At 31.9% G+C, this 22,061-nt stretch overlaps 1 protein-coding gene across 3 annotated transcripts in view; it reads left to right on the forward strand.

The window, feature by feature from the left end:
• LOC118195473 (uncharacterized) overlaps nt 1–18,622 on the forward strand; it is a 31,631-nt gene extending 13,009 nt beyond the window's left edge. For all 3 annotated transcript variants that reach the window (XM_035366796.2, XM_035366797.2, XM_085825647.1), the window contains exons 2-4: nt 2,178–2,288; nt 3,891–4,016; nt 18,482–18,622. In XM_035366796.2, coding sequence (XP_035222687.1) covers nt 2,178–2,288; nt 3,891–4,016; nt 18,482–18,613 — 369 coding nt within the window. In that variant the 3' untranslated portion in view covers nt 18,614–18,622. The remainder of the gene's footprint in view (nt 1–2,177; nt 2,289–3,890; nt 4,017–18,481) is intronic.
• Nucleotides 18,623–22,061: the final 3,439 nt, after the last annotated feature.

Here is a 22,061-nt window from a genome sequence, read left to right on the forward strand (position 1 = left end):
AGTACTGGCTTAAAAGCAGAGGCCTGTTTTTATCTCTGTTTAACTGGTCCTTTTCCCCTCCTCATGCAGTATAAACTTTGAAAGCTCCCACTTTTAAGAAAAAATGAAGTTTTTTTATATAGAATTATTTTAATTTTTTCATATATTGGAATCTGGTTATATTTTTTATATTATATAACAGATGTTTTAGTGAAATTCACAAAAGCCATTTGCTTTATACAAGGAACAGAAGCCCTTATAAGTAACTGTCTAATTACTGATGAATTACTACATCAGTTAGTTTGAGTGGATATGCCCAGTAGATAGAAATATTTGTACGTGGAGAAAGTTGTGCGGAGAAAGTCTCCCAGTTTTGGATAAAATAAGAAAATCATAATTTCAATAATACCACTACAAATATATTAAAATACTAGTTGTAATAATAAAAATTAGTTATGTTATAAATTTTTGAAATTTATTGTGATTATTCCTAGTAAGTAATGGATGTATAAAATTTTTATGTTTGTGGTATTGTATAAAAAGTTTTGAAAATTCCTGAACAAGTATGATTATATGGATTCTAAATCACAAAGAATTTTGGACTGAAAATTTAATAGGACTTTCAAATATTATCAAAGTTTATTTTTTGTGATTATTTCAATAATGTTGCTGATCAAAATTTTAAGATTTGTATTTTCCAAAATTATATTTCTCTTCACCTGCTACTGCTTAACGCTTTTTCTCTAGAAAGGCTTTTTCCCTTTCAAGGGGGGAATACATAAGATAAAAACTATGTAAATCTAAATTATAGTTTGAATTAGCAGTAGCTCATTAAGTGCTTATTTTAATTTTCTTCTCAATTCTGTCCTAAAAATAGTAATAACTTTTCCTGGAATGCATTATTTCTAGATTAATCCTATCATATGACTTTTACTTCACTAATGACTTTTTTCAGACTTTTTCACTAATTCAGAACAAAACTCTAAATTATGAGAACTGAAACTTTTTCTTAATAAGCACACTTTGCTGCAGTATACAGTATGCAGCTGCACATTTTGCTTTTGCTCTCTTGCTATCAAGACACTAGCCTGCTGCTTTCTTTCTGTTACAACAGTGTAAAAAATGTATCTGTTTTGGAACAGGCACAATTAACGTGCCAAGTATTTGTGGCTGCAAATGTCAGTTGAAATAACAAGGAATATTTAATTTTCTTCAGCTGCTAAGTTTGCTCTTCATCATGGATCAATATCTGCAAGTCGATTTTTCTGGTTTGGTTTATTCTGTTTAATTATGGAAAGGCATGCATGGCCTATCCGCTTAATGAGAGAGAAGCCTTCGTGGATTACTTCCTAAGAAAAACTGGCTCATAAACACGCTATGTGTGGGAAAAACTATGAAAACACCCATGCAACCAGCCCGTTCGCCTGGAATCGAACCCAGGTTTGAACTACTAGTGTTCAGCAACTTTACCTCTTGGTTACTAGTAGGCCTTATCAACTTTTCTACATCATTACCCCTAAGTTTCCATTATTATATATGCACGTGTATACATATTAATTAAACTCTGCTTTATATAGTACTTGACATTTTGTTTGTTTAAAATCTCTGAAGGTTCTCCCCCTCCGACCAGTATCCATATACTAATTACTGTTTTACAAAGCCATTTTTGAGTTACCCATGTTTTTCAGCTGTTCTTAAATAACTGTGAATAAATTAACATGGATATCAGAAGTTCAGTTTATAAATTTCATTTCTGGAAACTAGTTAGTTTAAAATTAGGAAAAAGAGTAACATATTGTAGATTTTGAATAAAACAGTATCAGTTTCAAGAGCAATCAAATATAAGTTCCTCTTTTCCAGGAGCAAACACTTTTGCTTTCAAAAGCAAATGTAATTTTTGACTTTTGAAGAAAAAAGATACGTGTCTTACTGTCCTCAAAAATGGTTTCATTCAAAATCTGGGCATTGTAATTTTTTTTTAACCTAATTTAAATTTTATTGCCAATGTCTGACATGCTTCTCTTCAGTTACCTTGTATTTTTTATTTCCTTTTCTTTTGATGGAGGAGAGCAAATATAAGAGTGAACAGATAAGTTGAAGTTATCAAAATGTGTGTGTCTACCATGTATTTTCATTTAAACAAAATTTTGTCTCATATTCCTAGTGTCCTTATATAATATCTGAATTCAATATTTTAGGGTGAAAATGCTGAATTAATCTATTACAACAGACCTGATACAGAGGGCCCTAAGCTTTCAAATTACAGTAAGCAAGTATTTAAAGATTCTGAAGAAGCTAAGGGCCTTAAAGTAAGAGCATTCTTTTTATTTATCCTTTAAGTAATAGTTTCACAGGAAATGTTTGGCTAGATTTAGGTAGTAAATTTTATCTAAACAAATCATAAATGAATGCAAGTTTAATGTAGCTAAGAAAATATATGGTATATTTTGGAAAAGAATAAACTGTAATAGGTTTGTGGTTGTATATAGAGTAATCATGTATTATCCATGAGAAATAGAAAATTAGCTTGTTTGTGTTAATGCTAGTGGCTGAATCATAGTCTTACTTATAAATTAATGAACTCGAAAGCTGTGAAGAATAAATGAAGAACATTTGCTGGTGTTTCGGAGGGCAAACAAACAAAAAAGATCTCTTTGCATCGTTTAGTTATGGGGTCTTAATCGTATGTAATATTAATAAAAAATATCTTTCAAACCCTATTAGACTGATGTGTGAGTTATTGATCCCTCTATGTATACATGATAAAGTTCTGCAGAGTTTTTAAATAAACCTTTTTTTTAAATTTAAACAAAAAAGGTGCTACTTTTGTGTACAATGACACCATAACATGAAGTTCAATTTAAAAAACTTATATTATCACTGCCTAAGACTGCGCAAATTTGGACTAACTAAGCTGATGCAATTGAATGTCAGCTAGCAAATGGCTAATGTCATATTATTAACTGGTAGATCTCAGCAACAGCAAGTAAAACTGCAAGTTTCTCTGCCAAAAGCTCTCTATAGCTTTCAAAACCCTTGCCTTAAATACTGTTTAATTCATCTGTGTGCTAGTGAGGGCTAGCAAAAAGAGAATTTATAGTAAAGATCCAAATCATAAAAATGAGTTAATTAACAAAAATGCCTTATGTAGTGATTAATTCAAGAACTGTATTCTAGCCATTAAAACTGAAAAATGTGTCTCTAAAATTATATGGAAAATAAATGCAGTTAAACAAAATAGAACTTTTTTTCAGTTTCAGGTTAACATTCGTTTTGTAGAAAAATTCTATATATTTCGAGCGATCTTGTGCCAGCTTCCCTTGAATTTGATAATTTCTGAAATTCAAGTTGACTTTTGCATAATTTAATTTCTCCGCTAAGTGTTTTTTATTTATTATCAATGCTGCATACATCCAGTCGTTGAATTTAAATCACCCCATTGCTGCTGCTATGTTTTTCCTTTAAAATATTATGCCTTAATTAGATCTAGAAAAGATTATGAATTTTAAGGCCTATCATATGTGAGAAATTTTCTCTCGGTGAGCTGTTTCGTAAAAATATATCAACCAATAGGATTCACCACAAAACAAAGTCAGAAAAGTTTCCATTTCACATTGTCTCATCAATCTCAGGAGTCAGTTATGAGTGGATGAGATTAGATCTTTCATAATAAATGCTTGTTGGCATAATTAACAACCAGATGTATTAAATTGATGGTAGAAATCTTAACAGTGAGTACAATTATGATTTAATAATTAAAAACAATAAACTTTAATCATAGCATGCAGCATAACTGAAGAATGTTTTGAAGGATTAATAAGCTGAAAATATTAAACATATTTTGTAATAAAAACAGAATTTTTAATAATCCTTTATAATTTTTAAAATAATTAAATATTTATATTCTACAGAATGTTTTGACATCATCTCTTGGAATACTTGGTGTAATCAATAAGCAGAGACATCTTTTAGTGTGTGGCCAAACTAGAATTCATGTTGATCATGTGGAGCACTTAGGTCATTTCATGGAATTAGAAGTAATATATGTTTCTGTATTTCTAATGTTTCTTTATCTTTTGGCCAAAATCAAAATAACTTCATATCTTTTATTTTTAAAATCATCCAAAGTGATAATTAAAAATTTTTTGCCTTTGGCTTGAAAAAAAGTGGAGGAATAGAATTTTAAAATAAACCTTTTTTAAAAAGCTTGATAATACTTTTTATTTCATATATATATGATTTACTTGATGATGATTATAATTTTTATTTGATATTTTAATACTTTATCATTTTTATTCATTTAAGAAATTTTGCTTTTGAGATGCTGATAATATAAAGGCCTTAATACTAGGAGAGAGTAATAAGGTAATTAAAATTTCAAGTTGTAGCAGAATAGTAGCATGTCTGTATGATGTATTACAGGTGTGAAATGAAATTGAGAAGATTAATTATAATCAGCATAGCTAGATAGATTGATGCCATATTGTGAATTGTCTCAGAATTATATTAAAAAGTAAAATTTCAAAAAGTGTTTCATATGTTGTATACAGTGTACTCTCCATTATCTGCAATGGCAGTGACCACACACTCAACATTAAGCATAACATGTATAAAAACAAATATGCATCAAGTCCATGCTTGGACGAAGGTATAATCAATAACACTGTTTCTTTTATTTCGAAAGATTCCTCCTGATATATGAATTGGAGGCATATTTAATTGTGAAGAAGTCAAGGCAATAACTGGAGTTGTATGCTAAAAATTCTTCAGAAATATCGATCAGGAGATCAATGAGGAATGGTTCATTTGCGATTCGACTGAGCCGGGCACACTATTGGATCTGGGTGCATTTATTTTTGAAGGATTTGACAGTGTTTTTTGGTATTTAGCACATGATATGTGTTTAAAGTGTAAACGATAATTATTTTTACCTCCTTTAAAATGTCCAATTTTATGCGACAATAACAGCAGGTGATTGAAATTTGTCAGAAGTTTCACTTCATTGTTTCATTGCAACAAAAATATATAATTTACTGCTAGAAATTTGCTGTAAACTTCTTCCATTGATTATACTTTGCAAAGAGATGTTTCAGTATTTAAAAATAATGATTTTCATACATATGAGAAAATGAGCACAGAAATCCACAAAGTGCCATCTCTTGCATCGGAGTCATTGCTGAATGATACTAAAACTAGTTTACCAGTTTGAATAAAGCACTGCAGAAGACACTTCGAGAATATTCCAAAGGGCATGATAAGATTGTTTTCCAACATGATAAGACATGTCTTTATCTATCTACCTACATTTGGAACTCCCATCCTGTTCAGTGGAGAATGTGGCGAGGAGACAATTTTAAATCCTGTGCCAAGATTATCAAAACAATTTATCAGCCATTCAATCAGCATGTGCAGCCAGAGAATAACTGCACTCATGCCAACAAGTACTGGAGATTTGATTACCCTTGTCAACGGGACCCCTGTTCCTTTGTTAAGCATGTAAAGTAATAAAATAATAGCATAAGGAAGGAAAACATACACAACATGAATAATATATAACATATACAAGAAGACTTGATATAATTTTCTTTTGTTCTCATGCTCTTTACAAATGTAGACAGGACATGTTATAATCTTAATGTGCTGTTAAATGCTTTCTAATTCACTCATGTAATATGATTAATTATTTATAAGTCACTGTGCCTTCGTTTTCAATAATATATTTCATAATTTGTTGAAGTGCAGACACACACTTTGCATTGAAGAATAGATCTTTTGGTGGAGTTTTTGTTGCAAATCCTGGTAAATGCATTGCTCTGATAACTGAAAGTAATGAACATTGTCATATATAATGTTTAGCATCTGCTACATGTACCTACATCTTACATTTCTTCTTAAGAGTTGCTGGAAATAAGAACTTTTCATGATTTGTTGCTAGTTGTACTAGAAAGAAATTAATTTTTTGTCTTTTGGGGAAGTATTTGGGAGTTAATCTTCCTGTATCTGCCTTGGCCCATCATCTTTGTCATTTTATTAAAACTTGTTTTGAAAATTTATTCCTTTTTGAAATGGGAAGAAGAATATCGATCATATCTTTTAATATAGTATCTTTAGTTGCTGTGTCAGCAGCTTCATTCCGTATTATATCTATTTGCCCCCGTATCCAATTTAGGCTAATAGCACGAATATTTATTTCCATATTTATTGTTTCTTGAAGAGTCTGAATAAGTAAAGATGTTTTCTTTGTGGAACAGAACACCTTTAAAACACTTTGGCTATCCGTATTAATGTTCGCTTAATGTGCCTTATTACCTTTGACAAAAGCGTTTAACCATAAAAAGGCTTCTTTCAAAGCTATTGCTTTGGCTTAGATAACTATGCTTGAATCATTTAATTTAAATTTTTTACATATAATAAATTGTTTATCTTTGTAAGCTGTAAATGCAGCTCCAACTTTATCTTGGATCTTTGGTCCATATGTGAAAATTTCTCTTCTCTTTCCTTCGGGAATATTCATATGCTATATAATTGGTTAATATTGAATTCATATGCTATATAATTTATTAATTAATTCATATGCTATATAATAATTTAGAGTGAGCTGGGCATTTGTTCAATTTTGGGACTACTTCTACTGTATAATTTGGTATATTTAATTCATCTGTAATGCAATCCTCTTAAAAGTGAAAGAGATGGAATAACTTTGATTCCTGTTCTGCTTTAATATATAGTGAAAGCGCTCCAACAAGTGCACTTCCACTAAAATTTAAGTAGTTGTTGGTGTAGTACAAAGTGCTTTAGTTATATGCAGTAATACTATTTGTTGAATTAGTAGCACTTATTTGTTGCTGTTACTGTGATTCTATAATTCCACCATACAGAGCAACCATATAATATTAATCTTTAAATTGCTGTTAAATACAGTTCTTTCCATATTTTCCCTTTAAATCCCCGTTTATGTGTCATAAAATCATTTAAATAGTTTACAGTTGCAGGTATTCAATCTCGCACTTCCGAGAGGTGCGGAATCCAGGTTAATTTTTTATTAAGGATGAACCCTAGATCTTGTAATGTATCACTGTTTCGAATATGAATATTCTTACATCGTAACCTTAGCATATTTTTTACCAGTTTTGAAACCTTAAGAAATGTTTTTTTGGTTTTTGTGCTATTCAAACTAAGTTTATATTTATCACTCCATTTTTCTATGTTCTCTAATGCTTTATTCGCTCTTCTTTCTAAGCCTGTAGGATTTCTACTGCCAACAATGACAATGAAACCATTGGCATATGCTTGAAGAGTGACATCATTTCTTAGGTCTAACTTTAATCCAGCACTATTCCACGAAATTGGACTTAAAGTAGATCCTTGAAGTATGCTCTTGTAATAATTTTTTTAAATATTGACACCATCTCTCTTGTAAATGACTTTTCTATTATGAAGATAATTCTTCAGTAAATTGTAGAGATTTGCTGGACAATTAAGATCTTGGAATGTGGCGAGAATATCCAGCCACCAAAGGTTATTAAAGGCAGACATCATAGCTAGAGAAATTACACAAGTGTGCCAATTTCGCGTGTAATTATCTTTGATAATGGTTGTAAGATTGTCCAATGTATCTACTGTTCCTTTATTTGGTGTTAATCCAAATTAGTATTGAGTTAATAATTTATTATTCAAGAGCAAGTATGGACATTCATCGTAAATGAACCATCTTGTTTTTTTATTTGAAAAAGTTGAAAAAGAGAGATGCTTTTTTCTTTTGCCAAGTTGTAGTAAGTGCCAAACGTCAACTTGGGAGAAAGATTTCCCAAAAATTATTACAAAAAATTAACCTTGGCTTTATAACTATTACACTTATTAAGAGTTTCTTCTTTTCTGTAAATGATGCATAGTCTATTTCTCTTCAACTCGTTTCAAGTCTAACTCTGATACTTTCATCTCAAAGCTCTTACCTTTTTCCTTTTAATGGTTAATTATTTTGTCCACAAATGGGAAAAGTTTTAAAATTTTATTTATAATTTTTGTATTGTTATACAGATTATATAGTTCTTCTGTAGTCTGTGTAATTTGTCTATTTTATTTTCTGTATGTAAATATCCAGTATATTGGAAATTAGTAGATAAAACTTCTCTTAAAGATATCCAGTCAGTTCAATACAGTTTCATTCTCTGCTTATTTTCCAGAAAAAAGACATTGTCTAATTCGAGTGAAACAATCTAGTGGTCACATAGATTAATATTATCTTCCACCTTCCAGTTATTGATGCATAAATCCCCATGAATTTTCACCATGGTGAGATCAACTTGTGACTTGCCTTGACTGGCTATGCAAGTAGCTGGACTTTTGGGATCATTATACAGCATAAAACCGGAGGCAGCTACAAAATCACATACTTGAATCCCTCTAAGGTTTATACGAGAAGGGCCCCAGAAAGAATTTTTGATATTAGTCACCTTTAACAGTAATTGAAATACGAGGGCCATCCAGGAAGTAGATTACGTTTCTGTCTGTGTCCGCTAGGGGCGGGGCTAGCGCGGCCATCTTGGGGTCAGAGCATTGCGCAGCTCAGTCTGCATCTAGCCGTGCTAGTGAGAGGTTCGTGCTGTGCTCCGTTCAGATACTGTGACGGTTTGAAATGTCTGCGTTAATTGAAAATCCCGCGAGGTGCGCTCAGTAATAAGGTTTCTGACTGCAAAAAACTGTAAACCGATAGAAATCTATCGGCAGCTTCGTGAAGTGTATGGGGACAACATTATCACTGAAGGTGGAGTGCGTCAGTGGGTCATAAGATTTCAAAATGGCCGAACCAATGTTCACGACGAAGATCGAAGTGGGAGACCCAGCATAGTGACCGCCGAACTTCTCGAAAAAGTCGATGCTAAAGTCCGTGAAAATCGAAATTTCACGATAACGGAATTTTCTTTGAGTTTTCCACAAATTTCGCGAAGTTTGTTGCACGAAATCATCAGCAAAAAGCTTGGTTACCACAAGTTTTGTGCAAGATGGATTCCAAAAATCTTGACAGAGGACCACAAAAATCAGCGAATGGCTGCAGCGTTGAACTTTTTGGACGCTTACCATAAGGATGGTGACTCTTTACTCGATCGCATCATTACTGGTGACGAAACATGGGTGAAACATGTGAACTGTGAAACGAAATTGCAATCAATGCAGTGGGGGCACACAAGTTCTCCCCAAAAACCCAAGAAATGCATGCAAACAATGTCGGCAAGGAAGATGATGGCGACTGTTTTTTGGGACAGAAAAGGTGTAATTTTGGTGGACTTCCTGGAAAGAGGCACTACAATAAACTCTCAAAGGTATTGCCAAACTCTCCAAAAACTCAGAAGAGCAATTCAAAACAAGCGCAGAGGAATGTTGAGCTCTAAGATCTTGTTGATTCACGACAACGCCCGGCCCCACACGGCAAATGTCACTCGTAAAGTTCTTGAATCTTTTAAGTGGGAGTTGTTTCCTCATCCGCCGTACAGTCCCGACCTGGCACCGAGCGACTTCCACCTATTCCCAGCAATGAAGAAGTGGCTGGCTATGCAGCGTTTTGATGACGACGCACAGCTGCAAGAAGAGGTAACGAAGTGGTTGAAGGCGCAGGCGGCCGAATATTTCGACGAAGGAATTTCCAAGCTCGTACATCGCTACGATAAATGCCTTAATTTGTATGGTGACTATGTAGAAAAGTAGTATTTGAGTGTGGCTTTCATCTGTATATAATAAAATTTGTTTCCTATACTTTGTTTATTTTTTTATTCCAAAACGTAATCTACTTTCTGGATAGCCCTCGTATTATTAAAGCTTCTGTGAAATACTTTGTATGTCCATTAGTATATCATCTAAAGCTGCAGTTCTCAACCTTTTGACTAACGCATATCATCTAAACAAAAATTGAAAACCTTTAGTACCACCAGTGCAAAGTACTACTACTACCACCACCACTCTTGAACAAAGCTCAGATTGCATAAATATGCGAGTATTAGAGAAATCAATCAGGATGGAAATCAAGTCAATCAGGATGTTGGAGTTTTAATTTTTGAATTTAATAGTTAAAAATACTTTGCATCTTTGCGTACCAGCTATTTTTTTCCTGCGTACCACCAATGGTACGCATACCACTGGTTGAGAACCCCTGATCTAAAGGCAAAGACGGTGAGCAATAGACAGAGCAAACTATAAAGGGATCAGGTCCTGCAATTAGAACTGCTACAATAATGTACTCTGAGCAATAGATCTCCAAGACTGAGAGACTGAAATTAGATACTAAGATTGCCACTTTTGGGTTAGAATCTTTGTTGTACCATCTATATTTGAGTGGAAAACGTAAGTTTCCTTTTACATATATATAAATGGTTCTTGAGTACAGTTACCCAATATCGGGAATTTTTCTAAATCTAAATTTGCACTAAATTATAGAATTGCACTCTTTCAATACCATATATTTAATTTAACAATATATAATTTATCTATGATTTATTTTTCTTTTGTATAATTCTAATTCTCTTTTCAGACAACTACATGATTGCTCTAGCATCATGAGTAATAATGAGGTCTAATTTATACTTTTGATTTGCTGGTTTACAATTAATACAAGATTACATAGCTGGATAATCTACTCTGACATGTCCCATGTCTACGCATTTAGAGCATCTTTGCTCAGCATTGCAATATTTTTTAGAGTGCTCATAGTTAAAGCACTTACTCTAAGGAATTCTTGTACCGTATTCCTTGTCCATTTCAGTTTTACATATTGATTCTTAACCATAAGCTTGAAAGAATTAGGATCTACCTCCAGCACCCAGTTGTTACCAGATTTTCCTTGCAATGAAAATTATCACAGAATCTCCATATATATATATATATATAGTCAAAAGTCGTTAATTCGGACACCCATAATCCGGACCTCAAAGCTACAAACTTTCTGCACATGCGCTGCGTTGACGCATGCATGTAAGACCTTTACGGCTGCGAATATGCGTGTGCGCATGCCCAAAATACGTTTACGCATGCGTGTTTAATGTATAACGGAAAGGTATAAGCTAAGCTAAAATTATCTAATTCAGTTAATGTTGCAGAAAAATATTTTTAGATGTCAAATATATATACAGTACAAAGTCTTTAATCCGGGCGTCCATAATCCGGAATGATCTATAAGCTGGACCTCAAAGCTACAAACTTTCTGCACATGCGTAAGCACATAATGCGTTTATGCCATGCGCATAATACATTTAACATATAATGCAATAATGGACAGTATAAGCTAAGCTAAAATTATCTAATTCAGTTAATGTTGTAGATTGCGTTGTTCCTTAATCTTCGAATTGGATCCGGCTTATTATTTTTTGCACACTCTTAGAGCAATTTTATAAAAGTAAGCTTGAACTTTCGTTTATGTCAAATAGAATTTCCGATATATATTTACTAATATGTAAAGTATCTACAAAGCGGAAGTATGTTTCGAAGTCCATTAAACAGAATGTGAAATTGCTGCAAAAAATGGATAAAGGCATATCCTTTGATTATCTAATCATTCCGAAATATGTTTATCAATTTCACGCTGCTCTGCGGGGGGGAGGGAAACGACGCAGCGCGCAATAAATTGGAAGTTGATCTGTCAGCACTATCCTTATCTTCAGGGCAGATGTTTTTATTTTATTTGGCTTATAATTCTTTACTAAATGTAGTATTTCATCTCGATGTACTCCTCCTTTGATATGATTTAAATCAAATTCCTCGTCATTATAATTCGCTTCCGATAGCGAGGAAAGTGACACAGAGGTTATTAAAACGAAAAAATTTTGATTGACAATTAGTCGGTATTCTCGACACAGCAGTTATAGGACTTGAACAGTAGAACTTTGTAACTGAACAAGAAATTATGTCTGTTTATAGAATTAAAGAGAAAGTATTATCACATAAAAAACGAAGCAACTTAAACAACTTACATTGAAAGAAATGTTTAATAAAGTAAACAAATAAATATTAAGCTTTTTTTTTTTTTTTTTTTTTTTTTTTTTTGTAAATTTTGATACCCTTTAGATCATAATTGTTCTTTATTTCATAAATTACGGTTTCATATTTTTAATTTTAAAATTTCTGCATGCCATCTTACCAGATTTAAACTGATGATCTATAATCCGGAAAAATCGATAATCCTGAATCGCCGAAGTCCCGACGAGTCCGGATTAACAACTTTCGACTGTATCATTTTGTGTCCATATAGTATCTACAAGACTTTCAGACTTTCTTTTGTAAGTTCTTGTACATTGTATATTATAATTTTAGATTAACTTTATTGGGTCTTTTAACCTCCACTGTATCCTTAAGCTTTTCATTTTCTTGAATTGCTGTTCAATAAGAGCCATATCATCTTTTCTGGCTACTTTTATTTGTATGCTGCTCTTTTTAATTTTCCTTATTCACTTAATAGTGACTTTTATTTTTCTCAGATGAATATTTTGAATTAAGTGATTTGTTTACTTGTTCTGAAGTTTCCTTTTGATTCTTTGGGTATATTAGAACTTTAATGTTTTCTTCAGCTTTTCTACTGTGTGAGGGATTTGGATCTAGCTCTTTCTTGTGCTGGTTTTGCTGTCTTTTTGGTATATCTCTTTCTTACTCATCTGAGCAATATTTACAAGTTTCTTGTTGATGCTTTAGAAAAGTTTGACTTTGCTTTCTACGTTAGCCATTTGTAGGCATTGTTCAGTCATTTGAAAAGGTGAATAAACATATAATGCATTTTAAAACCAAGTTCTTTAGAAATATGTTCTTTTGCTAAGTAAGCATTTAAATCATCCAAACATTTCTTTCCTTCCAAAAGGAAGTCCTTAGAGGTATTAATCTCTTCTATTGTATTTTGTCCATCCATACTAATATCCAATAGAAAAATCTTATAATTCTTGATAATAAAAGAATAAAAATATTATTTGCTTGACTATTGCATAGAAAGATCAGTACAGTCATAACATGAGGAAGGGTGCTTAATCTTGTAATTATGTCTTGAAAAAAAGACTTTTAGTGTTATTTTCAAACGTGCAAAATCCACAAACTGCCCGTTGGGCAGAAAGAATAGCAACTGATGCACTCAAAAGCAAGCTGGGCTTCTTTTCCCAACAGGCTTTAAAACTTGATTAACCAAACCAAAATTGTACAAGCTCAGAAATGATATAAAGCACACACTAAGCCTAATTAGGCTTAGCATAGCATAGCACAGAAATGTTAATTATTTTCCTGTTTCACTCAAAATCAAAAATACTAAATCACACTAGATGGAACATTACATAAATTATACTAAACACACAAAGCTATATTATGTATATTTCAACATCTCACATATTGCAAGATCAATCTAGGCAAATCTAAAAAGGCATTTTGTTCTCCCTTAATACTGCCACACAACATGACTGCACCAGCCTTGGTTCCATCATGTTCATCATATTACTATTTGTTATGATCTAGGCAGAGTGGCCTTTCTGGAGAGTGTTTCAATTCTGGTGAATGAGGTTATTGAAAATTGGCTTGATAACTTAATTGTTTCAAAACAATTAGAGTTCTTACTTCCCAGAATTGATTTATTATTTAAATATGGGTTGGATGTTGTAGCTTCTATGGAAAATATTTTTAATAAAGCTTTTTGTCATTTTGAAAGGAAAAAGATGCCTTTTATTTACTCAAGGCATCAAGTCATATTTATACACCCACTAATTTTATAGATTTAATAGAACTACATATAGTATGTGTTTGAAAAACACGGCTAAAGGGTTATTACCTTAATTATTAATCCTTAAGAACTTCTTCCAGAGTTACTCAAAATAAAGTTGAGAATTTCCTGAAAATAGTTTTAGTACTGTGTGTAGAAATGTTCTGTAAAAAATTAACTTTGATTCCCATGGAACAAAAATTCTAGTTATTTAATCACTCATTATACTTTATCAAGTTTTTTTAATGGCTTTTTATCTTTAAATTATCTAGTATCCGTAAAGTGTGCCAAAAGAGTTTTTATTTCATAGTTGCTCCTTAAAACTGGTTAAACTAGGTTTTTCTCTGTAATGGACATAGAAAAGGTAACCTAAATCAATAAATTTGTTCTTAAATATCTGCACAAATTTCCCTTATTTAAATATATTGAATATTTCACTGTGTGAAATTTTTGTTCAATGGGTACCATACAAAACATTAAATTTATAGAGCTCTCTCATCCACGATAATGAAACTGAACTGTCAAATTTTCTTTATTAGCAGGCAGGTATTCATAATCGCTACTCAAAGTCGAAACACTGTCATCATTATCATCATCTTCTCAATCATTTTCAGATAATTGTTGTAAGTATTCCAAAACTTCCTTAACGGTGTTGAACAGTCCTGGACGACGTCGTGATATCCTTATACTAAATATAGAAAAGCAACTTCAAAAAATCTTCCGAAATATTCATTGTAATTTTCCACTGCATTTGAATGCAGTTTACGTTTCGAACCAAACATTTTGACCTTGACTGAAAAACTACACTATTTCTCTCGCATTTCAAGAATTCAGGAGTAAGGCAAATATACTTTACAGTTACTTCGGAGAAAATGCATCTGTTTTTCATCATTTAGGCATAAGTGTTTCTTACGGGTCAAATTGACCCATTTTGCAGTTACAGGTGTTAGTAATCAGAAAATTCTTTGTTATACATTTCCAAATTCAGTAAGGTGCTGCTTACCTTAAATTATTAAAAGTCATAAAAGGAATTTTTTTTTCAATCAATACTTTTCGCATGCTGACAAATTAAACGTCGGTTTGGGTCCAATTAACCCGCTCCACAGTTCTAGTGTTAAATACTGTCTTTGATCAACCATGAGCCAAGTAATACTTAAAAGATTTGGCAGTTCTTCCCATAGAAAATGCAGTAGCTAAAACATTAATTTTGATGAAAGCCTTTTTAAATATATGTTTGACAGCTAGATGATTTTTTTTTCCTTAATTATTTTCACTATTTAATTTTAACTAAACAAATGCAAATTATATATTTGTGCTGATATTTCATCTAGTGATCAGTCAGGGGGGAGCAGTGAGATCTCCAGATTGGGTCTCTCAATAGTTGTAGGTTTGTCACTAATTATACCTTCATATCTTTTTAGGACGTTTGAGAGAAATTTTATTTTGGATAATCCAGTCAAATTTTCATTGAACAATTTCTTCTTCTCAAGCATTAATCAAAGCTTTTACTAACATATTATTGAGTGGATAATTCAAGTCACTTATGCTGTTAATGCCTAATATGAAGCAACCTGAACAATGCAAAATGTGTATAATTCTCCATTCGCCTTGCTCCCTAGACAAAATAAAAGTCAAGGAAAATCTGAGTTCAACAAACTGTTTATGCTATTTTGCCACCTGAATGGAACAGTGTAAATTCCCTGTTTTCAAGACTTGTAGAATCTGCTATTGTAAATAGGGCTTAACTGTTTTCATACATATTTGTGATGTATTCCATTATAACATTGCGATAAATGCCACACCAGCTAGATATGTTAACCACTTTCTTTACGAGAGAATGAATGGCAAAATGTGATAATTCCTTGAAGAGTAAAACAATTGCTACATTATTAAAATAAAAATTGTACATATATAAAAGTATTGTACATGAAGAGAAAATTTTAGCTACCTCTCTTCATCTAAACCTGAACCTAATAAAACTGTTTGTTAGAGTTTTATTAGGATAAAAAGGTTCTAGCACGAGGAGTTTATCTCCTTGGATCCCTAAGTAGATGATAGCAAAAAGTAAATGTATCTGTCCAGTAGTCTCACTGTGAAATTTGTAAGAAACCCATGCATTCTCTTTTCCCAAAAAAGAGAAAGATAAAAAAAAAAAAAATTTAGATGTCAAATATATATACAGTACAAAGTCTTTAATCCGGGCGTCCGTCCATAATCCGGAATGATCTATAATCCGTACTTCAAAGCTACAAACTTTCTGCGCATGCGTAAGCGTATAATGTGTTTATGCCATTCGCATAATACATTTAACATATAATACAATAATAGACAGTATAAGCTATGCTAAAATTATCTAATTATCTATTTCAGTTAATGTTGCAGATTGCGTTGTTCCTTAATCTTCTAATTGGATCCAGCTTATTATTTTTTGCAGACTGTTAGAGCAATTTTATAAAAAGTAAGCTTGAACTTTCGATTATGTCAAAAAGAGTTTCTGATTCTGGAGCTGCCAAAGGATCTACAAAGCGAAAGCATGTTTCGATGTCCATCAAATAAAAAGTGGAATTTCTGCAAAAAATGGATGAAGGCATATCCTTTGTTTCTCTAATCATTCCAAAATCTGTTTATCAATTTCACCCTGCTCTGCGGGGGAGGTGGGGGGCATTGCTGCATGCAATGGACTGGAAGTTGATCTGTCAGCACTATCCTCATCTTCAGGGCAGATGTTTTTATTTTATTCGGCTTATAATTCCTTACTAAATACAATATTTCATCTCGATGTACTCCGTCTTTGATATGATTTAAATCAAATTCCTCGTCATTACAAATATCACGAATATGCATCAAACAGTTTTCCCGTTGCAATTTTCTAATTTCAACGATGCGTAATGTATGCTTTACGCATGCGCGCGTTGAAAGAAATGTTTAAGAAAATAAACAAATAAATATTAAGCTTTGTTTTTTTTCTTTGTAAATTTTGATATCCTTTAGATCATAATTGCTCTTTATTTCATAAATTATGGTTTCATATTTTTAATTCTATAATTCTGCATGCCATCTTACCAGATTTAAATTGATGATCTATAATCCGGAATCCCGACGAGTCCAGATTAAAGACTTTGTACTGTATATATATTCTAAATAAAAGTAATTATGAGTAAATTAAAAAGCCTATGACCTGTGCTAAAGCTGCAAAGTAATAAACCAATAATTTATAATTATAAAACTTTTCATATACCATCTCCAAGGAACAGAGATTCGAATAAAACGGAAAAACAAAATTATTTTTCCTTTTTTTTTTAGGCAGTATTTTAATGTTTTTAAAGCAATAAAGATATAAAGATTTTGAAAATATTAAATTAAAATAGTGACTATTTTTTTAATTGAATTTCTGTTCTTTGGAGATAGTACATAAGTTTTCTAATTATATATATGTGTGTGTATGTGTGTTTGTTTATATATACTACTGGAAATTATGTTGAATAATTGTTAACCCTTCACGGCTCAGTGTTCCACTACATGGAAAACCCAAATTGAATTACTTCTGAAACCTTTAAATTCAACCATAAATAGATAAAACTGCCTTTATAATATGCTTTGAACTTTTCTTTTTAAACAGTAGATAGCAGCATATCACAAGGAGACACAGAATTTTCATTTATTATGTGTTATTAAAATCCACTTTTTTTCAAGTAATTTTCTCTATTTTTTTAATGATATAAAAAAATTTATTTGGAAAAAAAATTAGGCATAATTTTGCTGGCTGTACTCCAAATTATTTGTTCTATATTTTTTTTTTTTTTTTTTTTTTTAATCTTTCATACAAAAACCATGCGCAGAATCATTGAATAAAACCAGGTGTTTCATTAGCGGGAACACTGCGCCTTTAGCGATCTCATGCTGTTACGAATCAGAACATCTGTGCTTAGGAGAGAACATCCGTTGTTTATGTTTTCTGTTTCCGTTGGTTTTTTGGGGGTATGAATTCAAACAAAGCAGTATGCAGGGGTGAGGTGTGTTTTGTGTTATGAAAGCCCTAATATTGGCATCTCAAATTTTTTGGGAGTAGTTTTTAGGCGGGAATTTTATTAGTAGCTTGACTCATCTTTACTTAGACCTGCACAAATTTTTTGCTGTTGCATTTTAGTCTCATTCCCGTTTATTTTCAATAATTGTGTAGATATTTTTCATGTATGTATATATTATAGGCTTATTTTTCTTTATTGTTAATATTAATCGTAGTTAATTTTTTTATTATTAATTTTCCATAAATGGCGCGGAGAGGTCTAACTCTTTCTGAAAATTTGTAAATATTTTTGTATATAGGACTTGTGTATATAGATATTTATCTCATTTATCCGTATATGTTCAAGAATATTGTGTATATCCAGGAAACCACATATACAGCCATAATACAGAGTTTTTTCATTCTTATACAAACGCTTCTACTCATTTTCGTGCTTCACTGCAATGCTCGCTTAGTCGTACTTTTAAAAGCTTTGGCGGCGCAGTGTTCCACCTTATGGAACACCCACAGAATTAAAACGGTAAGTGCAATTTTTACAAAATTTTACCTGTATACTCCTTTAGAACTAAATAGACTGCATACAATTTTTTTTTTTTTTTTTAAATTCCGACGTTAACGTATAGTGCGCCGCAAAGGGTTAATAGAATAGAGCTTAAATTAAGTAAAGAAATTGTTGAGCATGGTAATTGAAAGTAAATAATTTCTTTAAATGTTTAACAATGTAACATTAATTACCATAAATGCATTTAAATATTTTCTAGGTAATGCTGAATGAAGAACAAACTCTTGAAGAAGGTCAGCTTATAGCTAATGATCTCATGGAAAAATTAGATGTTGCAAATGATGATCTAATTTCTGGATCCTATATTGACATGCTAGTAAATAAAAAGTGAACCTATGCATTTCTCTCTCTCTTTTTTAACATATATAAGTAGTATATACAGGGTGTTCAAAAAAAGATAACGTCTGTCTTTATTCCCTCATATGCCTATCCATTCCAATAACATTTCTTAAAAGTAGCTAGAGAATTTTATGAAAACAGTTTCAACAGTTTAAATGAAAATTTTTGTAAACTCTTACTTTAAAAATTACCCCAGTCAAAAAAAAAAAAAAATTCCAGCTGATGAAATGTACATTATGATTTAATCAGTTAAAAATAAAAGTTTCATATATCTGCTTGTGAAATTTGCAGTCATACTAAATAATTATTGCATAAATGGTTTCACCCAAAGTAGAACTATTAATTACGAGAATAAAAAATTTTGTCTTGTAGCTGCTTTTTATTTTTAAATTTTTCTCAAATATGTTAAATTTAATCAGTTACAATGAAAAATGATCTAATTGAATTTTGGACTGATTGGGTTATTTAACTAGGTAAAGTACTAAGGCTATTTATTAAAGTTTTGCATTCTTTTGGAAAGACTTATATGTTTTGTGACTCGGTAAGTTAGTCACTGGTGGATGATAATTTATTCTCGAATGTAATAGTCATTAATTTTGCATGAAGCAAATTAAATTAAATTGCAAAGTTATTGGTTTTTAATAAATTAAAATATAATGAATATTTTGCTTAACAGATTTATTAATATATGTAAGGTTTATAAAATTGTGTTTTTATTTTTGCAGAATCATCTAACTCACAATGCTGAGAATATTCTCATAAAATTCGGTATCTTGTTTTAAAAAACTTTGTGAATAGAAATTGAACCTAAGATCTGTATTTATGTGAATAAAACCTGTAAACAATTTTTTGAATTATCTTATGTGGTGCAGTTTACCATAATTTCAAATATCGCTTCAATTTTTTTTTTTTTTTTAAAGAGAAAAACTGTTAAGATATGGGCTTGTAATTGATCTTGTTATACATATGATTATAATGTAGGGTTTCCCTTATTTTGTATAACAAATTTATTTTAAGTTTGGTACCTTTACTGAATTTTTCAACTTCCCCACACATTCTCTCGCCAGGATGTAAATTTAAAGTTAGTGAAGTGCATATTTAAATGGGTGAAACTAATTTTTTCAGAGCATGTTTTCTCTAGCCAATGCACTGTTATGCTAGTAAACCTCTTGGCCATTTCGGATTTATTATCATGCCAGTTAGGTTTAGGGAATCCACCTGTTAGACGTAACCTATGAGCTATCCAGCACTACTTATTTTAGATTTTTAACTTGAATTATATTCTACATTTTTAGTTTCACCGCAAGTTTGACGGTGCAATTGTAACGCAAAGATCGTGCCTTTCTGTTAACTATTTGAAATTAATAAAGGGTTATTTTCACCCTTCTCCTGTGCTGGTATATATTCATGCCTGTGCGAGAATTCACCAGGTTCATTATAGGATCTAATTTAGTTTATGTGGAAAAACAGAGAATGATCCTACAATCAAATAATAAAAGTTTATTGTGCAAAACATTCATTAATTAATAAATAATTTGCTTTTTTTCCAAGCCTTTGTGACTTTTTCATTTAATTCTGCCCAGCAGTATAAAAACTATAAGTTGATTTTTCATAAACCTACATTTATATGTTCAAATGTTAATTAATCTTGCATTTTGCAAAATCACTATGAAATATAATAAGAGAAAATGTTTTCCTTTTGTTGTTTTTTATGCATATGTCGATACATTAATATTTACACTGTCTAAAATTTTAATTGGTATTTGGTTTAAATTTTTCTTGATGTATCAATTTTTTAATGTTTTTTCATTATAGTAACATTTGATCTTTATTTATTTAAAGATATCAAATGCCACAGTGCTATCTCATCCAAATAATATTTGAATTAGTATTACAAATTTTGTATGAGAGATGTGTTTAGGGCCTTCAAGATATAAGCTGAAAAGCTGGAATAAGAAGTTACATCCAAATTTTGAAAAAAAAAATTGAAAGTTAATTAATTGCAAGTAAAACTATGAAAAATTTAGAAAAGAATAGAGAAAAGCAGAAATAAATGCAAGTAAATTCATCCAGTTTAAGTTGTATATATATAATTAACAGAATACGATGATAAGTATGTTCTAAATGGAAAAGAAGAAGGACAAAGTTTTTGCTTATGAACAACAGAGGGTGTTAATTCATTGTTTAAAAAATTCTTTTTAATTAAAAATGAAAATAGTGGCTGAAGAGCACTAACCTTTTTGCATATAGTCATTTGCATGATATCAATTAGATTCCCTGGACCACATGAATAAAAAAGTGGCCTCCTAAGTTTGAAGATATTATTTTTAATGTTTTTAAACTGCTACTCAAGTTCACAGCTGCCCAACCAGTTGTAATGGTTAGTGGTGATTACTGCTGCAGTACTGATGAGCCCAGGTTCAAATCAAAGAGAAAGCATGGATGTTTCTAAATATACAGTGTCTATGCAGCAAGAGGGTGCTGGAAATATACAGTAAACCATAAGTTCTTTCAAGTGTTTGGTGGCAGGGAAAGAGTGGTGGAAACCGTCCCTTCCCCCTGGGACATTCTCCATCAAAAAATTAGGGCAGAGCTTAACAGTTTCAAGCACTATCTACGAGGTCTATTTTTTTTCAACCTCCGATGGGCTATAAAGAAAAGATGGGTGAATATACAAAAAAGATTTTATTACCAAAAGTAATGTACAATACAGGTTATTTCTCTACATAATCACCTTGATGATTGAGGCATTTTTCATATCTGTGAACAAGCTTTGCAATACCCTCTTCATAAAATGTCCCCGCCAATGATTGGAAGTGAGTTGTGATGGTTTCTTTCAGCTCCACGTCATTTTGGAAGCGCTTCCCGCCAAGCCACTGCTTCAGTTCAGGGAACAGATGAAAGTCACTCGGCGCTAGGTCGAGACTATATGGTGTATGTTCGAAAATGTCTCATTGAAATTGCTGAAGGAGCTGTTGGGTTACACGAGCACTGTGAAGACGGGCATTGTTGTGAATCAGAACAATTCCAAAAGTCAGCATGCCTCTTTGTTTATTTTGAATAGCTCTCCGTAAGCGTCGCAAAGTTTCACAATATGAATCTGCATTAATTGTTGTTCCAGGCTGCATAAACTCCACAAGCAACACACCTTTTTGGTCCCAAAAAACAGTTGCCATAACCTTATGGTTGTTAAAGGTTCGTTTGAATTTTGTGGGTCTCTTTGGAGAATATGTGTGTGCATCCATAGTTGTGATTGTCATTTAGTTTCGGGCGTGTCATACTGAATCCATGTCTTATCACCTGTCACAATGGATTTCAAAAACTCTTCTCCGTCAGTATTGTAACGGTCAAGAAACTCAAACGCTACAACCATTCAGCGAGTTTTGTGGTCGTCAGTCAACATCTGTGGGACCTAGCGAGCGCAAACTTTTCTGTCGTGC

Source organism: Stegodyphus dumicola, chromosome 10 (assembly GCF_044657685.1).
Source record: "Stegodyphus dumicola isolate Sdum_Otavi_A_Nest chromosome 10, ASM4465768v1".
NCBI lineage: Eukaryota > Metazoa > Arthropoda > Arachnida > Araneae > Eresidae > Stegodyphus > Stegodyphus dumicola.